The following is a 14,714-nucleotide window of genomic DNA, read 5'->3' as shown; positions in this document are numbered from 1 at the left end:
GGATGAACACAGCAGGCCCAGCAGCATCTCAGGAGCACAAAAGCTGACGTTTCGGGCCTAGACCCTTCATCAGAGAGGGGGATGGGAGAGGGTTCTGGAATAGAGAGGGGGAGGCGGACCAAAGATGGAGAGAAAAGAAGATAGGCCCAAAACGGCAGCTTTTGTGACTCTCCTCTCCACCTATCTTCTTTTCTCTCCATCTTCAGTCTGCCTCCCCCTCTCTCCCTATTTATTCCAGAACCCTCTCCCCATCTCCCTCTCTGATGAAGGGTCTAGGCTTGAAATGTCAGCTTTTGTGCTCCTGAGATGCTGCTTGGCCTGCGTGTTCATCCAGCTACACACTTTGTTATCTTGGATTCTCCGGCATCTGCAGTTCCCATTATTTCTTCCGCCACAGTTAACCCTGATCTGTTCAGCCTTCTTGATCTGCCATAGTTACAGGAAGGGACCTTTTGTCTTCTGCAGAGTTTTCAAGGCTGGTGAGCTCATACTTCTGTAACATATGTCCTTGATCAGCAATCTTGTACTGAAAGATTTAATAGACACCACTTACAACTATGGTATCTGAATGTATTACAATATCAGGCTTTGTTGTAACGGGGCTAGCCCTGAGAAATCTAGTGACACAGTGTTGCACATTTCTTCTGTGTTTCATGCTGCAAGTGGTCCCAAGTAAAATGGAGACTGAGACCTTTCAGTCACCCAAGTCTCGTGGTGATGATATCCTGAATCTTTAAAGGTGTATTGCATGCCTGCTGCTGTCAGACATAATGCAACACTCACCATTATCCACTTTAAACCAGGGGGATGAAAAGTCTATCCTCTGTGTATCAACCTTACTACAAACGCAACAGTGAACTGAACCCAAGCAGACATTACTCTTGACGCCCCTTCATCAAATATACAAACATGATTGTCTGATCATACATATTTTAGGATTAGTTATTGCAATCATGGATAATAAAAGTATTCATTGCATATTTATAACTTGTAGACATGTATTCATTGCATGATGATAAGACAACATTTAGAAAAATGGTAATAACTTATTTGATAATTATGGTGCAACTTTGAACTAATGTAAACTTTCAGAGAATTTATGATACAAAACAGGCCATTCAGCTCATCCAGTCCATGTTTGTATTCTTCTTTGCCTTCTTTCCAACCTGTTATCCTTTCCTGATGGGTATAATCTTACATTTCTGGTATTATTCTTACAACTCATTTTTTTGCACCTTCTGTATCTTAAATCTGTTCTATGACCAGATCTGTACAGTTTTCCAAAATAGCAAGATTTACTAGATGGCTGTGAATATATTGCAAGATTGTCTTGCAGGAATGAGTTTCTATCTGTTTGAAAATGTTGCTTGACTGTTTGGATATATGTTAAAGTTTTGAATATACTCTGTTTCTTATACATTTGAATTTCTCCTATATTCAGTTAAATGTTCTGCTTTATTTCAAGACTTTCTTTAATCAGTTTTGCTCCTGCTGCCTGTAACCATTACCATTATGCTTGCTAGATATAGTTGTATTGTGAGAACTGGAATGTTTGCTAAGATGGTTAAGTGACAGATTGAATGGAGGATTGGGATACTGAAAAATAATAACATGTTATGCTCAGTTGTAACACTGCTGTGGATATTATCCATGAAGTAGTGTGACTACTTGTGAGTGAGTACATGGGAAATAATCAATTGAGGGATTTCTATGGCTTTATAAATTACAAAGTGAGGCAAGCTGTTTATTGGCACTTAAACATAATGATGAGAATTTTTCTTTTGTAAAACGTTTGCATAATTCATAAACCAAGCTTATAGTTGTTTGGGTTCTTTAAATTTATATTGTATTCAACTTCACGGTGGTAAATGCTCGAATTGATGTCAGAACGCACCACACCATTTATCTGTGTGGCAATATATTGAAGGATTAAAAATATAATGCAATTTACAATAAATTAATCTGCATGAAATTAACATGATGCAATATGTTGATGATCATGTATTAAAGTATGAGTTTTTTCCAATTATGCTTTTAGAACTAACATTAAAATTTGCACAAATTCATTTCTTTTTCTGCAAGACAAAGCCTGCAATTTGAAGCTTCTTTGAAGAATAAGAACTGAAATAGTTAAAGCTTTGCCTCACATGCTACTGCATTCTGTTTGTCTTCCTCATGTTCATTATTTCAAAACATATTTGTCTTATTTACGATCTGCTGCTTTTAGCATGACGTTCAGGTTGTTCTGCTGTCCTCTCTGCATCACAACTGCCATCCTTCCTTCTCTTCTTATGTTACTTCACAACGTCTGATAGGAGCTACTGTGACTTTAATCCTGATTTACAGCAATGTTTGAAGTGCCTCAGTCTAATTGAACCGATAATCTGTAGTCAGGTCATTCAACACAGTCCAAGGTGGCAGTAAATGGAATTATATTTTGTTTAGGTGATGACTTTGAGTATTTTGGTGATTTATTGAAGTCCCATTCCACCTCCAGACGGCCTTATCTTTTTCTCTCTTCATCCTCACACCTGATTTTGTCTTCATTCCAGTGCTTCCTGTTTACTGCTTGGTTGCTAACCACTGACATCATAGTCTCCACCTCTCCAAATCAATCTCTCACAGAGAGCGAGCGAGGGAGAGACACACACACATACACACACATTCATAGGCTGAACAGCAGTACTGGAAAGATAAGGAGTGTCTGTGGCATTGAGGCAGCATGCACAGGTTTTCTACAACTCAAAGCACATAAGCATCCCAGCCTAATGCTGGAGATTTGAGTTCTGCTGTGCATGAGATAGGTTCCTTACTCTCAGTGTTCATTGCTCAATTCAAGATTCAGGGTGGCTTTTATTTCTTCATTTTGCTGTCTGCTGTGTCAAAAAGGGTTGCATGCATGACAGTCCGAAAAGGAGAAAAAATGGCCATAAGTATTCAAGAGCATATGGCTATTGATGTCTGCCCAGGTCCTATTAAGCCTATTAAACAAATCTCTGATTACTTCCCCCGTTTTCCTCGTGGTCTTCCAGCAGCTGTGAGCCGCAACTCTGTGCATTCCACTGTCAGCCAGCCCTCTATCACCCAGTCAGAGGCTACAGAGGAGGACGATGTGGACAAATTATTTGGGGCATATGGAGCTGCATCTGCTGCACCTACCAAACATGAGGAGGACACCGAGGCTGAAGGCTATGAATCCGATGACTCCAGTAAGTCCATTACTTCACAATTTAACCAATTTTTATATTTGTGATAGCATACTATTGCTGTAAACCTTCTTCCTTTTGTTTTTGTAAGCTTAAAAAATAAATGTACAACCATCTTATGTTTGCTGCATTTCAGTTAATTCCAAAATTAACTTTTAACCCTTTAAAGACCGCTGTGGCATTTCAAGCAGCAATAGAAATTCTAGTTAAGGGAGGTTGGAGTGCGAAATGTTAAAGTGAAACTTCACCAATGTTAACCTGGTTGATGAAGCCATCTGCCATTAACCATCCTTTTCTCATGTCCCTTTGATTCTTTATTTAATCAGCCTGGATTAGAAAACTATCTTGACACAAAGCAACTGGTTTCAGTTATTCAAAATGGAAAGTGTGTAGCACTACATTTTTCATCTCAGATTGTTCACTGGAGATTTCAATAAACTTGATCTTGAATGGTTAACCAGAGAATATTTTTAAGTGAATCTAACTGATTGTTTTTACCCTAGACTGTTGACAATGCAGTTTGATGATTGTAGGGCATTAGGATTTCTGGCTTGTTCACCCTAAACTTCAGAAAAAGAAAGGGATATTTTAAAACTGGGCGACATGTTTATTCAGACATGAATGGCATGTTTAATTTTATGAATTTCAGCTCAGAATGGATAAACTTTCAGACAGACTTGTAGAAATAAGTACTTGAAATAACAGTGCAGTTTGAAAAGCTGTTCTGCTCAAATAATTCCAGAAAGCTGCAGGGTATTCACCTGTCACACATCTACTGTGAAAATAAAGGAAAGGAATGGATGTCCGTTGATATCACACACAAACCACAGTCTTTAGTATTGATTTTGTTTTAATGTTGCATATGAGGTGGATTTGGCTCTACTTGACAGGTCAACATGTAGCCCAGTATTGTGAAAGCAGTAATAAATTGGAGATCTTTGTCAGCACAGTGTTTTTTACCTCTTGGATTAGGTGAACTATATAGCTATAATATTTGTGTTTCAACATATTTTGTGGCATTAATTGCTACAGGGTACAGTTGTTTGTAAGCGTCCCTAAAATACTAAAAAAAATTAAAATTTTAACACAATTGTTGAATGCATCAGTCATATCCCTTGTATTGTTATTGTAACAAGTAATTTAAAAATTTTTGAGAAATACTGCAATTGAACTTAACTAATTTTGCATTTTTGGACAAGTGTTCTCAGTTTGATTAATTCAAGTTTATTAATCTTCACTCTACAATGATCCACACAGCCAGCCTAGAATACATTGAGACTGCCCTATTCAACCAGTTCCTATCAGGAACTTGGCATGGTTGGCTCAAAATCCATCAGCTGATGTTGCACAGCGGACAGTAGTCCTGATTAGAAAGGGGAAAGAAATCTCCAAGAATCATTCTTAATTAGTCCTGAGGAGTTAACAATCCAACTAATGCTGCTTACAAAAACTTATGGAAAATTTAACATAATTACTATGCATTGGCAATCTGTATTCAACATGAGGTATTACAATGGCTGGAAAGAGCAGACATATAGCGTAACTTGTTTGATTAAATGTATTCAGATTGGAGTTCCTCTGAAAAAGAATAAAATTATTTTCCCTTTGAGCAAGCCAGCTTTGAATGAATCAGACTGGATAAGACCCAAGTTTCCATTTAAAATTTAATAGGAATGCTAGACATTTATACCTAGCCTTGATTTCAGTGAGAGATAGTAGGAGCGGCAAATTGGAATCAATTCTGGATGAATGAAAGCTGCAGTTCGGTAGCAACTTCAATGCAATAACAGGCCTCATAGCATTGCACAGCAGTTGAAATAAGTGGACACTGAAGAGACACAGGAGAAGGGTTATGGATGGTGCCAAACGCATAATTAAAGAGATTGAGTTTAGGGAGGCTTTTGAAGACAGGACAGCAGTTCAAAGGGTAGGGGTTTACAAAACATAATTTTCAGATATTTGCAGCCTGTGATCTTGAAGGTAAATATGGGGAATGCTAAATGGAATTGCAGAGGTATTAAACAGCAAGGCCATAACAAGGATTGGGAGTGGAATGAGGAAAACTTTCAAAATAGGAGATGGATTGTGAGTTTGGAAGATTCAGAAAGTTGCTGAGGGCAGTAGTGATCTGAAAGCTGGATTGTGTGCATAGAGATGATGTTGACATTGGGAACGAGATGCTGTTAGGGAAGGATGAAATTCAGGAAACTTAAACTAATGGAGTTTGAAAGTGGCAAAGACAGCAGCGGGATTGAAATTGTGAAGAGACCTATATTGACATCACAGAAGGATAGAATGTGGTGTTGTAGTCAATTTCAGCTAGAGGTTCCATGGAAGAAATGCTGAGATTTTATTTGTATTGTGAGGTCAAGAGGAACAGGGGATCTTTATAAAGTCAATTTGGGCTGCTCCTAGTACCTTCCTCCCACTAAAGCCAAGCCCCCAAATCCAGAGGCCAGCTAGCCAGTTACTCAACATTGTGGTGACCTGGAAAGGATGATGTATTTCAGAATGTTTGTTTTCCAGTTTCTTACTGGCATTTAGACAGCTAGCTGAGCGCTGAAAACCATGTGGAGGGAAAATCTACCTCTTGAATGGGGATGATTATAGCTGTTACATCACTGTCAAAGGCCAGAGAAGTGGATTAAATTTGGTATTCACCTCAAAAATGTTAGAGCAAGCTCATTAACGTGAATGGCTTCCTTTTGTGCAGTATGCATCTATGGATCTGCAGTAATTGCAAAAAAGTGTAGTTTGCTCAGAAGTCTAAATGTCTAACTGCACAATTGCAAGGCAGAATGTTGTACCAGTGTAATAATTTTCTTTGTGTTAGCTGGTCCAATCACATGGATATTGATTAGTGGTTAATAATATTATAGTGTTACTGATTTAAATTGGTACTCAGTTGCAAACAAATTCATCAATACTGCGTAGAGGTGCCTGGGAGCTGAATTGAGATCTAGGATTCAATTTAACTTCATTTTATAGAAATAAACCAGGTGGTTGGTTGAACTAGAGGAGTTGGAAGAGCATTAGACTGAAAATCCTGTGGACCCTGGTCCAATACTGCATTTAAGAGGGTGTTTGTGATGCAATGGTAGTGTCCCTACCTCTAGGCAATAAACTGTGGGTTCAAGTCCCACTTGCTTCAGGAGTGCGTTGTCATAATATACCTAAGCAGGTTGATTTAAATCAAACGTTTAACCTGACCCAGAAAATCTGGATCTAATCTCCTCACACCAGAGAACGGCTTAATTAGGAACACATCACAAATAGAAAAAAGTTGAGCATTGATTGCAAGTGTCTGGACAGGTTTCAAATCTCATAGAAAAGCTTAAACACACAGACCAACAGATTCAAGAACAGCTTCTTCCTAGCTGTTATCAGACTTCAGAATGGACCTCTCAAATTTTGCATTAAATGCTGACCTTACTCTTTGTGCACCTTCTTTGCAGCTGTAACATTGTATTTCTTGTTTTGTTCTATTATCCTTCTGCATTTTGTATGGTAAGATCTGCCTATACTGCGTGCAAAACAAAATTGTACTCAGGTACATGTGACAATAATAATTCAAACCAAATCAGACTGGCCAGGTGAAAAGATTGCTGTATCTATGTCTTTATTCGTAACTTCAGTGGAGCTTTAGTGTTATGTTCAACAATTTCAGCATTGGCTACATAATGATACTGAAGAGGTGTCAACTTAATTCTGAATTATAGTCAATCCTTTGTTGTGGTTTTGTGGTGTTTGACATTAAGGGTCCAAGTGAAGCAATGGTAGTGTCCTTGCCTCTGAGCCATGAAGATCTGCGCTCAGAGCCCACCTGATGTAGAAGTGTGTCACAGCATGTCTGAACAGGTTGATGATTTGAAAAAAAAACTATGATCGATGAAAGCTGAGTTGAGGTTTACCAAAGATAATGGGAACTGCAGATGCTGGAGAATTCCAAGATAATAAAATGTGAGGCTGGATGAACACAGCAGGCCAAGCAGCATCTCAGGAGCACAAAAGCTGACGTTTCGGGCCTAGACCCTTCATCAGAGAGGGGGATGGGGAGAGGGAGCTGGAATAAATAGGGAGAGAGGGGGAGGCGGACCGAAGATGGAGAGTAAAGAAGATAGGTGGATTCAAAGTCAATAATGCTGTGTCAGTTTTTCACATGCAAGTTGAATATGTAAGGATCTCTTTTGGTGCATAGGGCAAGGCACAGGTGCTCATTACATATTGGAAGAATTCCACTCGTTGGTTTGGTAAACTATAAAGATAAATTTGATGAGAGACATCCACGACCTGCATGTGAAACAGGCAAAAAGCGTTTTTGCATATGCAAACCCAGGCAGACACTATTCAGGAAAACATGAACAGTAAAAACTGCAGATGCTGGAAATCTGAAACCAAAACAGAAATTGCTAGAAAATCTCAGCAGGCCGAGTAGCATCTGTGGAGAGAAATCAGAGCTAACATTTTGGGTCCAGTGACCCTTCTTCAGAGCCCAGACTGTCAACCAACATGCAGTTTCTTAATCGGGCCACTAGAGGTCACCATCAAAAAGGTCTATAATTCTTATTGTTTCTGACTGTGCTGTCAGGTGAAGCAGAAGTGTTCCTCTTGATTCAACTATAGAACTGAAGACCATGCTTGGCTTCTCCTGACTGCTCCTCTCCCTTTCTGGCGTCCTCATGATTGCTGGAATCCTCTCATTGTTGCCTCCTTCTCCCCACATTGTTTCCTGCCATCTTCCAGCACATGTCGTTGATGTTGCTGATGGTGAAGTGAGCAGAAATTGAATTTGAAATCCCATTTGCCACTGAGTTACCTGATTAGGCCTTGGGCCCAGCTGCTTCCCAAGTATCATGCACCCAGTTTGCACTGACAGGCTGCCAGAAGCCAATTTCTATGTAAGTAATTTTGGGACAGAATGCACCAAGTAAAAGTAACTTTAACAAAAGGAAAATTATTTGAAGCCAACATTTTTAAAAGCTAGAGATTACAAGTAGTATTCAAATCATATTGGTTAATATTGTAGTAGTAAGTACCCCTAACTTCAGTACACCATATTCCTTATAATCTCATTCAATTTAGTGTGTGCATGTTGTTCATCTAGGAGCCTGTGAAATTACAGACAAATAAATAAAGAAATAAAAAGTCTTAAAGTTTTGCTCGTAAAACCATTGTCACAGCACATTAAACTTTATAAAGCGTCTACACCATTATTTAATGTAGAATTCAGATACTTTGGTAACTGACCACAGACTAAAGTATTCCTTAATACTGCAAGTTTATTGATGTGCTTTTTAAAAAATTATTTGTAATCCATCTCAACATTGATTATCAAACCCGAGATGGTGTCAACTGCAGTTTTGAAAATTGCATTTTTGTTTTCAGTACTTAAATCATTAACTTAAATTGTGAACAGCAATGGTCCCAACATTGTTCCTTGTGGCACACTGATCTCCATCTTCTATCATTTTGAATATATAATTCAATCCAATGTCTACATTCAGCAAGTCTGGCAGCATCTGTGCAGAAAAATCAGAGCTAGATTATCAAACATGCCTGACAATCCATTCTGTTAAATTTCCCCAAAATCTCCATCTTTGACCTTGTTCATAAGGCTATTATGTAGCAGTCTAGTCAGGATTTTTATTTTGGAAATCTAGCTAAATCATATCTATTGCATTATTTTAGTTTGCACTTTCTGGTAGCTCTTCAAAGAATTCAATGAAGTTAGTCAAGTCAAACTTTTCCTTCTGAAGCCCTCACCACTCACTCTAACACAAATTTTTTTTGTCTTTTCACCATTGGTATGGATTCCATTACTTTTCTTAGTATGATGCTAGGCTGACTGGTCTCCAGTTCCCTGGGCATATTCTATTTCTTTTAAACGTAGATATTGTATTAGTCATCCCACAGTCCTCTCACATTACAGCATTTTATGTTGACTATTGTATGTTTTTTTTATGAAGTGCCTTTATTATCTCTTCACTAAACTTCTTTTAAATGAATAGTGCAATCCATCTGAAACAGGAGTATTACCCTCCTTAATTTGATTAGTATGTTTAGTTTTTCCCTTTTTAATCTCAAATGTAATTATATCATTTGTATCTGATTTTCTACTATCAATTCCACTTGATCTGTTCTGCCATTCTGCTATTGCTGCCTGTGATTTTAACCTGAGTGACCCTACTTCAGGCTCAACAGTTTTTTTTTCTGTATACACCAGTACAAATATATTGTTTCATTTTTAGAAATAATTAATCTCAATGCTGCCCTTTTCTGGCTTCTTTCATTTACCTGTAATCTTCTGTAGAATGTGGTATCCATGGCACATGTTCTGTCTATTTGCCCATTAAAAATACCTTTGTGCATCATAGTAACCCAATATGCCAGGAGTCTTGACTTTTCTGCCTAATACAGGCAACTCCCACCCAGCATGATACTGCATCAGGGCCAGATTGGCACTTCTGTTGTGCCTTGTATTTGGAAACGATTCAACAGCAACATATTTCATTGCAAGAAGTTCATTAAGTTCTCAAATTCATGTTTCTAGATCTTGGCTGTTTTGATATTCATGGCATTGTCTTTTAAAAAAAACACAAGCCTGTTGTGTCTGCTATTTGCTGCATTTTGGAGTTCTGCCTGTGGATGTAAAGGGAAAACCAGTATTAGTTAAGGAGTTGGAACTTGTTTGAGCGAAAACTAAATTCATTCCTTAAGGGGGATGTAAGTCATCCATCCAGCAGCAACAACGCAATAATGAAAGTAAAAGCAAATGATGGATGTACTCTCCAGATCATCTTTCATTGTCTTATGATTTCGAACCTTCTGTCAGGCAGCTGAAGAAACTGGTTGGATCAGATTGAAACCTTTTCAGTCCATGCAGTTGCTGTGAAATGCATAAGAGCCCAATGTGTTTTTAAAGCTAAACTGTGGGGAGTGTGTGCTATGAACGATCCAAGCAGCAAATATTGGACAATAAAAGGTCTAAGTGCGATCGTTTTGCTAAAGAAATGAAAATATTGTAAATTATATAGGCTGTGTCGTTGCCCTAAAAGCATGCTCAATTTCCTTTTAATGTAAAATAATTAATTCGAAATCCAGCTCTCTACATTTCTTGCTCCGTGTGTTCTCTACCTGTCATTATTATTCATGAGCCAGACCCTTCAGTAATATGCAAAGTTTAGGACAGGACATATAGCATGATATAAAATAAGCATTTTTTTGATGATTCTTGCCAAAGAATAACTTGACAATGAAAAACCAGATGGAGTGAAATTGGCTGTAGTACAAAACAAAATTATTTTGTGGGAGATATAATTGTTTATCTTTTGCTTGGTGTGAGCTACTATAATTTCTCTTTTTTCATGAGAAAATAGTTCCATACTGTTCCAACATCATTCACTTTGCTAGGAAGGCTGTATGTCCAATTTGGTTTCACGGGATATTGAATCTGGAAATATTGTGCTTAGAGGATGTCCAGCTATCACTCTGTAAAAATGTAGCCACAAAGTAAAATCCTCTATAAATCATATATTTTGAACTGACGATACTTGTTCACAATCAATGAGAAACTGGACAAAGTCTCTCAGACAGTAGTGCATAGTACTGGAGAAAACCCAGAAGAAACTAGCAGTGTATGTTCTGAAGTGTTCTGGTACTATAAAGTTTGTTAGCATGTCCTGAATCTAGTGTGTATGTGTTCTGAGAGAAATAAATATGTGAAAGGCCAGAAGACATTGAGCTCGCCGATTAACTATATCGAAGTTTGCTCTGATGAATTGGTGTGACTAACTGCTAAGATACAAGTTTCAAGAAAAATAGTCAGTTTCCAGTGATCTTGACCTGAGAAAGGGATGTCCTGACAAATTAGAGATAACACAGTGTGGAGCTGAGGAGCATAGCAGGTCAGGCAGCAGCAGAAGATCAGGAAAGTTGATGTTTCTGAAGTTTCTGAAGAAGGGTCCCAACACAAAACGCCAACTTTCCTGCTCCTCTGATGCTGCCTGACCTACTGTGTTCCTGCAGCTCGGCACAGTGTTCCTGCAGCTCGGCACAGTGTTCCTGCAGCTCGGCACAGTGTTCCTGCAGCTCGGCACAGTGTTCCTGCAGCTCCGCACATTGTTCCTGCAGCTCCGCACAGTGTTATCTCTGACTGCAGCATTGGCAGTTCTTGCTTTATGCCCTGACAAATTGGGTTTTTGTGACTGGACCACGGAAAGAGAACGACACAGCAACTTAAAAGTTCTGATTAAGAGCCACCTTACCTGAAACATTCAATCTGCTTTCTTCTCACAGTTGCTGCAAGACCTCCTGAGTTTCTCCAACAACTTCTGTTCTTGTTCCAGATCACCAGCGTCTGCAATTCATTGTTTTATTTTACTACAAAAGTACCTGCAACTCGTTTAAGTCGACCGGGACATGTATTTCCTATTCCGGATAAGCAGAAACGATGATGTGGATGACTAGTCCTATGGGGAACTTGCATCCAGAACTATTCAGGAAAATGCAGTGTTTACAAGAGTATGTATTGTGCCTGTCCTAGAATAAAGTGACATATAACCTGTGCCTTGTGCGGTTGGCTGGAGGCTGAGAAATTAGAAGTGTTGGTCCTCATTAACTTGGCCAGAGAACTGCTAACACTAACTAAATTCCGGAGAGACACTGAACAGTTGGAAAGACAGGAGATTTATCAGGAGAGCTAATCCTCGGAGGCATGCTGCTGATCTTTAGAAGGAAGGAGCTTTTTAAATGGTTGTTAGTGGAAAGTGAAACAACCAGCAGCAATCCTTCCTTGATTCTCTGACGCAGCCAGGGAGATACACGCTAGGAGGGGTGCATACGCGATGAATGGTTCGAATGAGTCAACAACAATGGACAGAATTGGCAGAGCAACTCACTGCCAACATCATTGTTCCCAGGACCTTTTCCAGTGCAGAAAAATATTAGTGACCATAACTAAAACTGCCAAGTTCAATCTGCTTTCCAAACTTGAGACAGTGGGAACTGCAGGTGCTGGAGAATCTGAGATGACAAGGTGTAGAGCTGGATGAACACAGCAGGCCAAGCAGCATCAGAGGAGCAGGAAGGCCGACGTTTCCAGCCTAGACCCTTCTTCAGAAGCTGCTACCTTCAGCTCAGCTGCTATCTTCAAAACCAATCAGTTAAGTGTAGGCAAATCCTTTCAGTTCTTTTTTCAAGGGAAGCTAGCACAACAGAATAGAACCTTGAACTTCACAAGACAGTCTCGCCTCTGATTTGATTAGATTTCATTTATTATTGTCTCACGTACTGAGATACAATGAAAACTATTGTTTTGCTTTCTATGCAATCAATCATACCATACATAAGTACATCAGGGTAATAGAGCAGAATGAAGAATATAGTGTTACAGCTACAGAGAAGGTGCACAGAAAGATCAGTTTATATATATCAGAGGTCTGTTCGTAAGTCTGATAACAGAGGGGAAAAAGCTGTTCTTAAATCAGTTGCAAACTATCCACATTATGATGCCAATGAAGAAAGTGACCATTGATATCCATTGCCTAAAAGAGGATTGCAGCATTGGAAAGGCCAGACTGAGGACCAGGCTCAACAAGATATTTGTCCAGTTCCCTTCCTTTTCCCTTTTCGCTCATTGACTTCTCCAGTCATTACATGCTAAAGTTACAGGTACTTCTATAAATTTTCCACCTTTGGAATTTGCTGGAGTATAGACTAAGGAGGGGAAAATACTGTTTTTGAAGGTGCATTCCCTTTTGCTGTCACACTTGAGCAGTAATGCAGAAATTGGTCACCTGTATTGTGTAGATGGTGAAAGTGGTCTCACTGGGTGAATCACTGCAAAGTGCAGCAGAATATGTTTCTGGAGTATTTGATAAAAATGGGAATTGGTAGTGACTTCGTCTTGCAGGCATTCTTGTTCCCTTGCATTGGTTCCAACAACTAACACCAATCTATTGACAGAGACCAACCTGAACCTATATCAACATACTGTCCATTCAAATGCTCCTTTGAAATGTTCACTCATCAGAAGCCTGGGTATGAAAGCTAAACACTTGGTGTTTTTTTGGAACGGTTTGTAATGAAGATGATTCAGAACTTCTGTTTTTTGGTTAATTGTAACTATTGCTGTCTCAGCTTTGGTGGTGGCTGGGCTATTACTGTGAACGTTCTGATGCAAGGTGGGCTGCTAGAATGGAGGCACTGCTGGAATGCAGGGGAAGAGAAGCGATATGATACTCCTTAGATATACATAATGCTCATCCAAGCTGAACTCTGTGTACGGATCTGCATGAGGACAGGCCTCTGGACTGTAAAAAATTTTTCTGAGCATTTCACAGTGAAACACTCAAGCCCATTATCTAGCAAGCAGAAGCTGGTCCAGACAGTTTTCTGCATATTTAAGCCCCCCAGCATTCCATATCAAAATTGAACATTTATCAGAAATGCTCTCGTTCTGCAAAATTTCTATCCTGCATGCTCAGCTGCAAATGCTGATAAATGTGTCATAATGAATTGCAGTCTGACATGGCATCACGTAGAATGATAGAATGCCATAGATTAATGTAGACTCTCTCATAGCTACCACCAACAATCAGATGTAGGCAGTCATTGCACATAGTTTCAAGTGACACTAGTATGACTCAGCTATGATAGTAATATCATTAATTTGCTTGCCCTGTGAGATCTAAATCTTTGAGCTCTGCAGTCAGTGGTGGGTGTGAACTGACCTTCTGGCCAGCATCAATTGACTCACCCACAGTCAGACTATAAGCTCCTCTTCATTCATCTTCAGTTCATAGAGATTTACTTTCCTTAAGCTGACTGGCTGAATTTTCCAGGTTGAATTAGTATTGTTGGTGCTTATGGCTGGTCGAATGACCATATGAGATTAACAGTATATGTATATAATTGGTGCTGCTGTTCTTGTCAGTCTGTGCTACTTCCATAGACTGAAGTCAGTGATGTTTTAGCCCTATGGATTCTGCCCACCATGGGGCCTGGCCACTCTGTATCTCTGCAGTGCACCCTTGAGGCTGCTACTTGACGATTCTGTCACTACTGAGTTTGCTGCATCTTTATTTCTACCTTACTAAGTGACTGTTGTCTGACTCACAGGAGTTCCTGTAAAGACTTTGTTTGTGTTCTCACGTGCAGAATTACAGCTTTCTCATAGGTCTTCTATTCCCTTCACTTATAGTTTTGATCACACATGCCTGTTGATGTCAGAGTCACATCAGTATGTACAGCATCATCGGATTAAAAAAACATTCATTTCCATTGTATTACAAAGGTTTTGGTCTCTCCATTGGAACTGACTGCGGTGTCTGATTCCAGGGAAATAGTTTGAGGAAGGAGGATGGACAAATATTACTGTTATTGCAGTATGTTGCTTGAGAATAGGAACAAGAAGATAAAATAACAATCATCGGTTCATCCAAGCTCTTGTTTGATAATAACCAGTGGCATTATCTTTTGTACTGACATTATGCTATTCTCAGCAATTTT

At 39.2% G+C, this 14,714-nt stretch overlaps 1 protein-coding gene across 2 annotated transcripts in view; it reads left to right on the top strand.

Annotated features, from left to right (window-relative positions):
- Nucleotides 1-2,340: 2,340 nt before the first annotated feature.
- The window catches only part of LOC125464519 (double C2-like domain-containing protein beta), a 274,254-nt gene continuing 261,880 nt past the window's right edge, over nt 2,341-14,714 (top strand). For both annotated transcript variants that reach the window (XM_048556969.2, XM_048556968.2), the window contains exon 1: nt 2,341-3,209. In XM_048556969.2, the coding sequence (XP_048412926.1) occupies nt 2,900-3,209 (310 nt within the window). In that variant the 5' untranslated portion in view covers nt 2,341-2,899. The remainder of the gene's footprint in view (nt 3,210-14,714) is intronic.

Source organism: Stegostoma tigrinum, chromosome 27, assembly GCF_030684315.1.
Source record: "Stegostoma tigrinum isolate sSteTig4 chromosome 27, sSteTig4.hap1, whole genome shotgun sequence".
In the NCBI taxonomy this organism is placed as follows: domain Eukaryota; kingdom Metazoa; phylum Chordata; class Chondrichthyes; order Orectolobiformes; family Stegostomatidae; genus Stegostoma; species Stegostoma tigrinum.
Note: the sequence above shows the minus strand (reverse complement) of the source record. Positions and strands in the feature narration are given on the sequence as shown.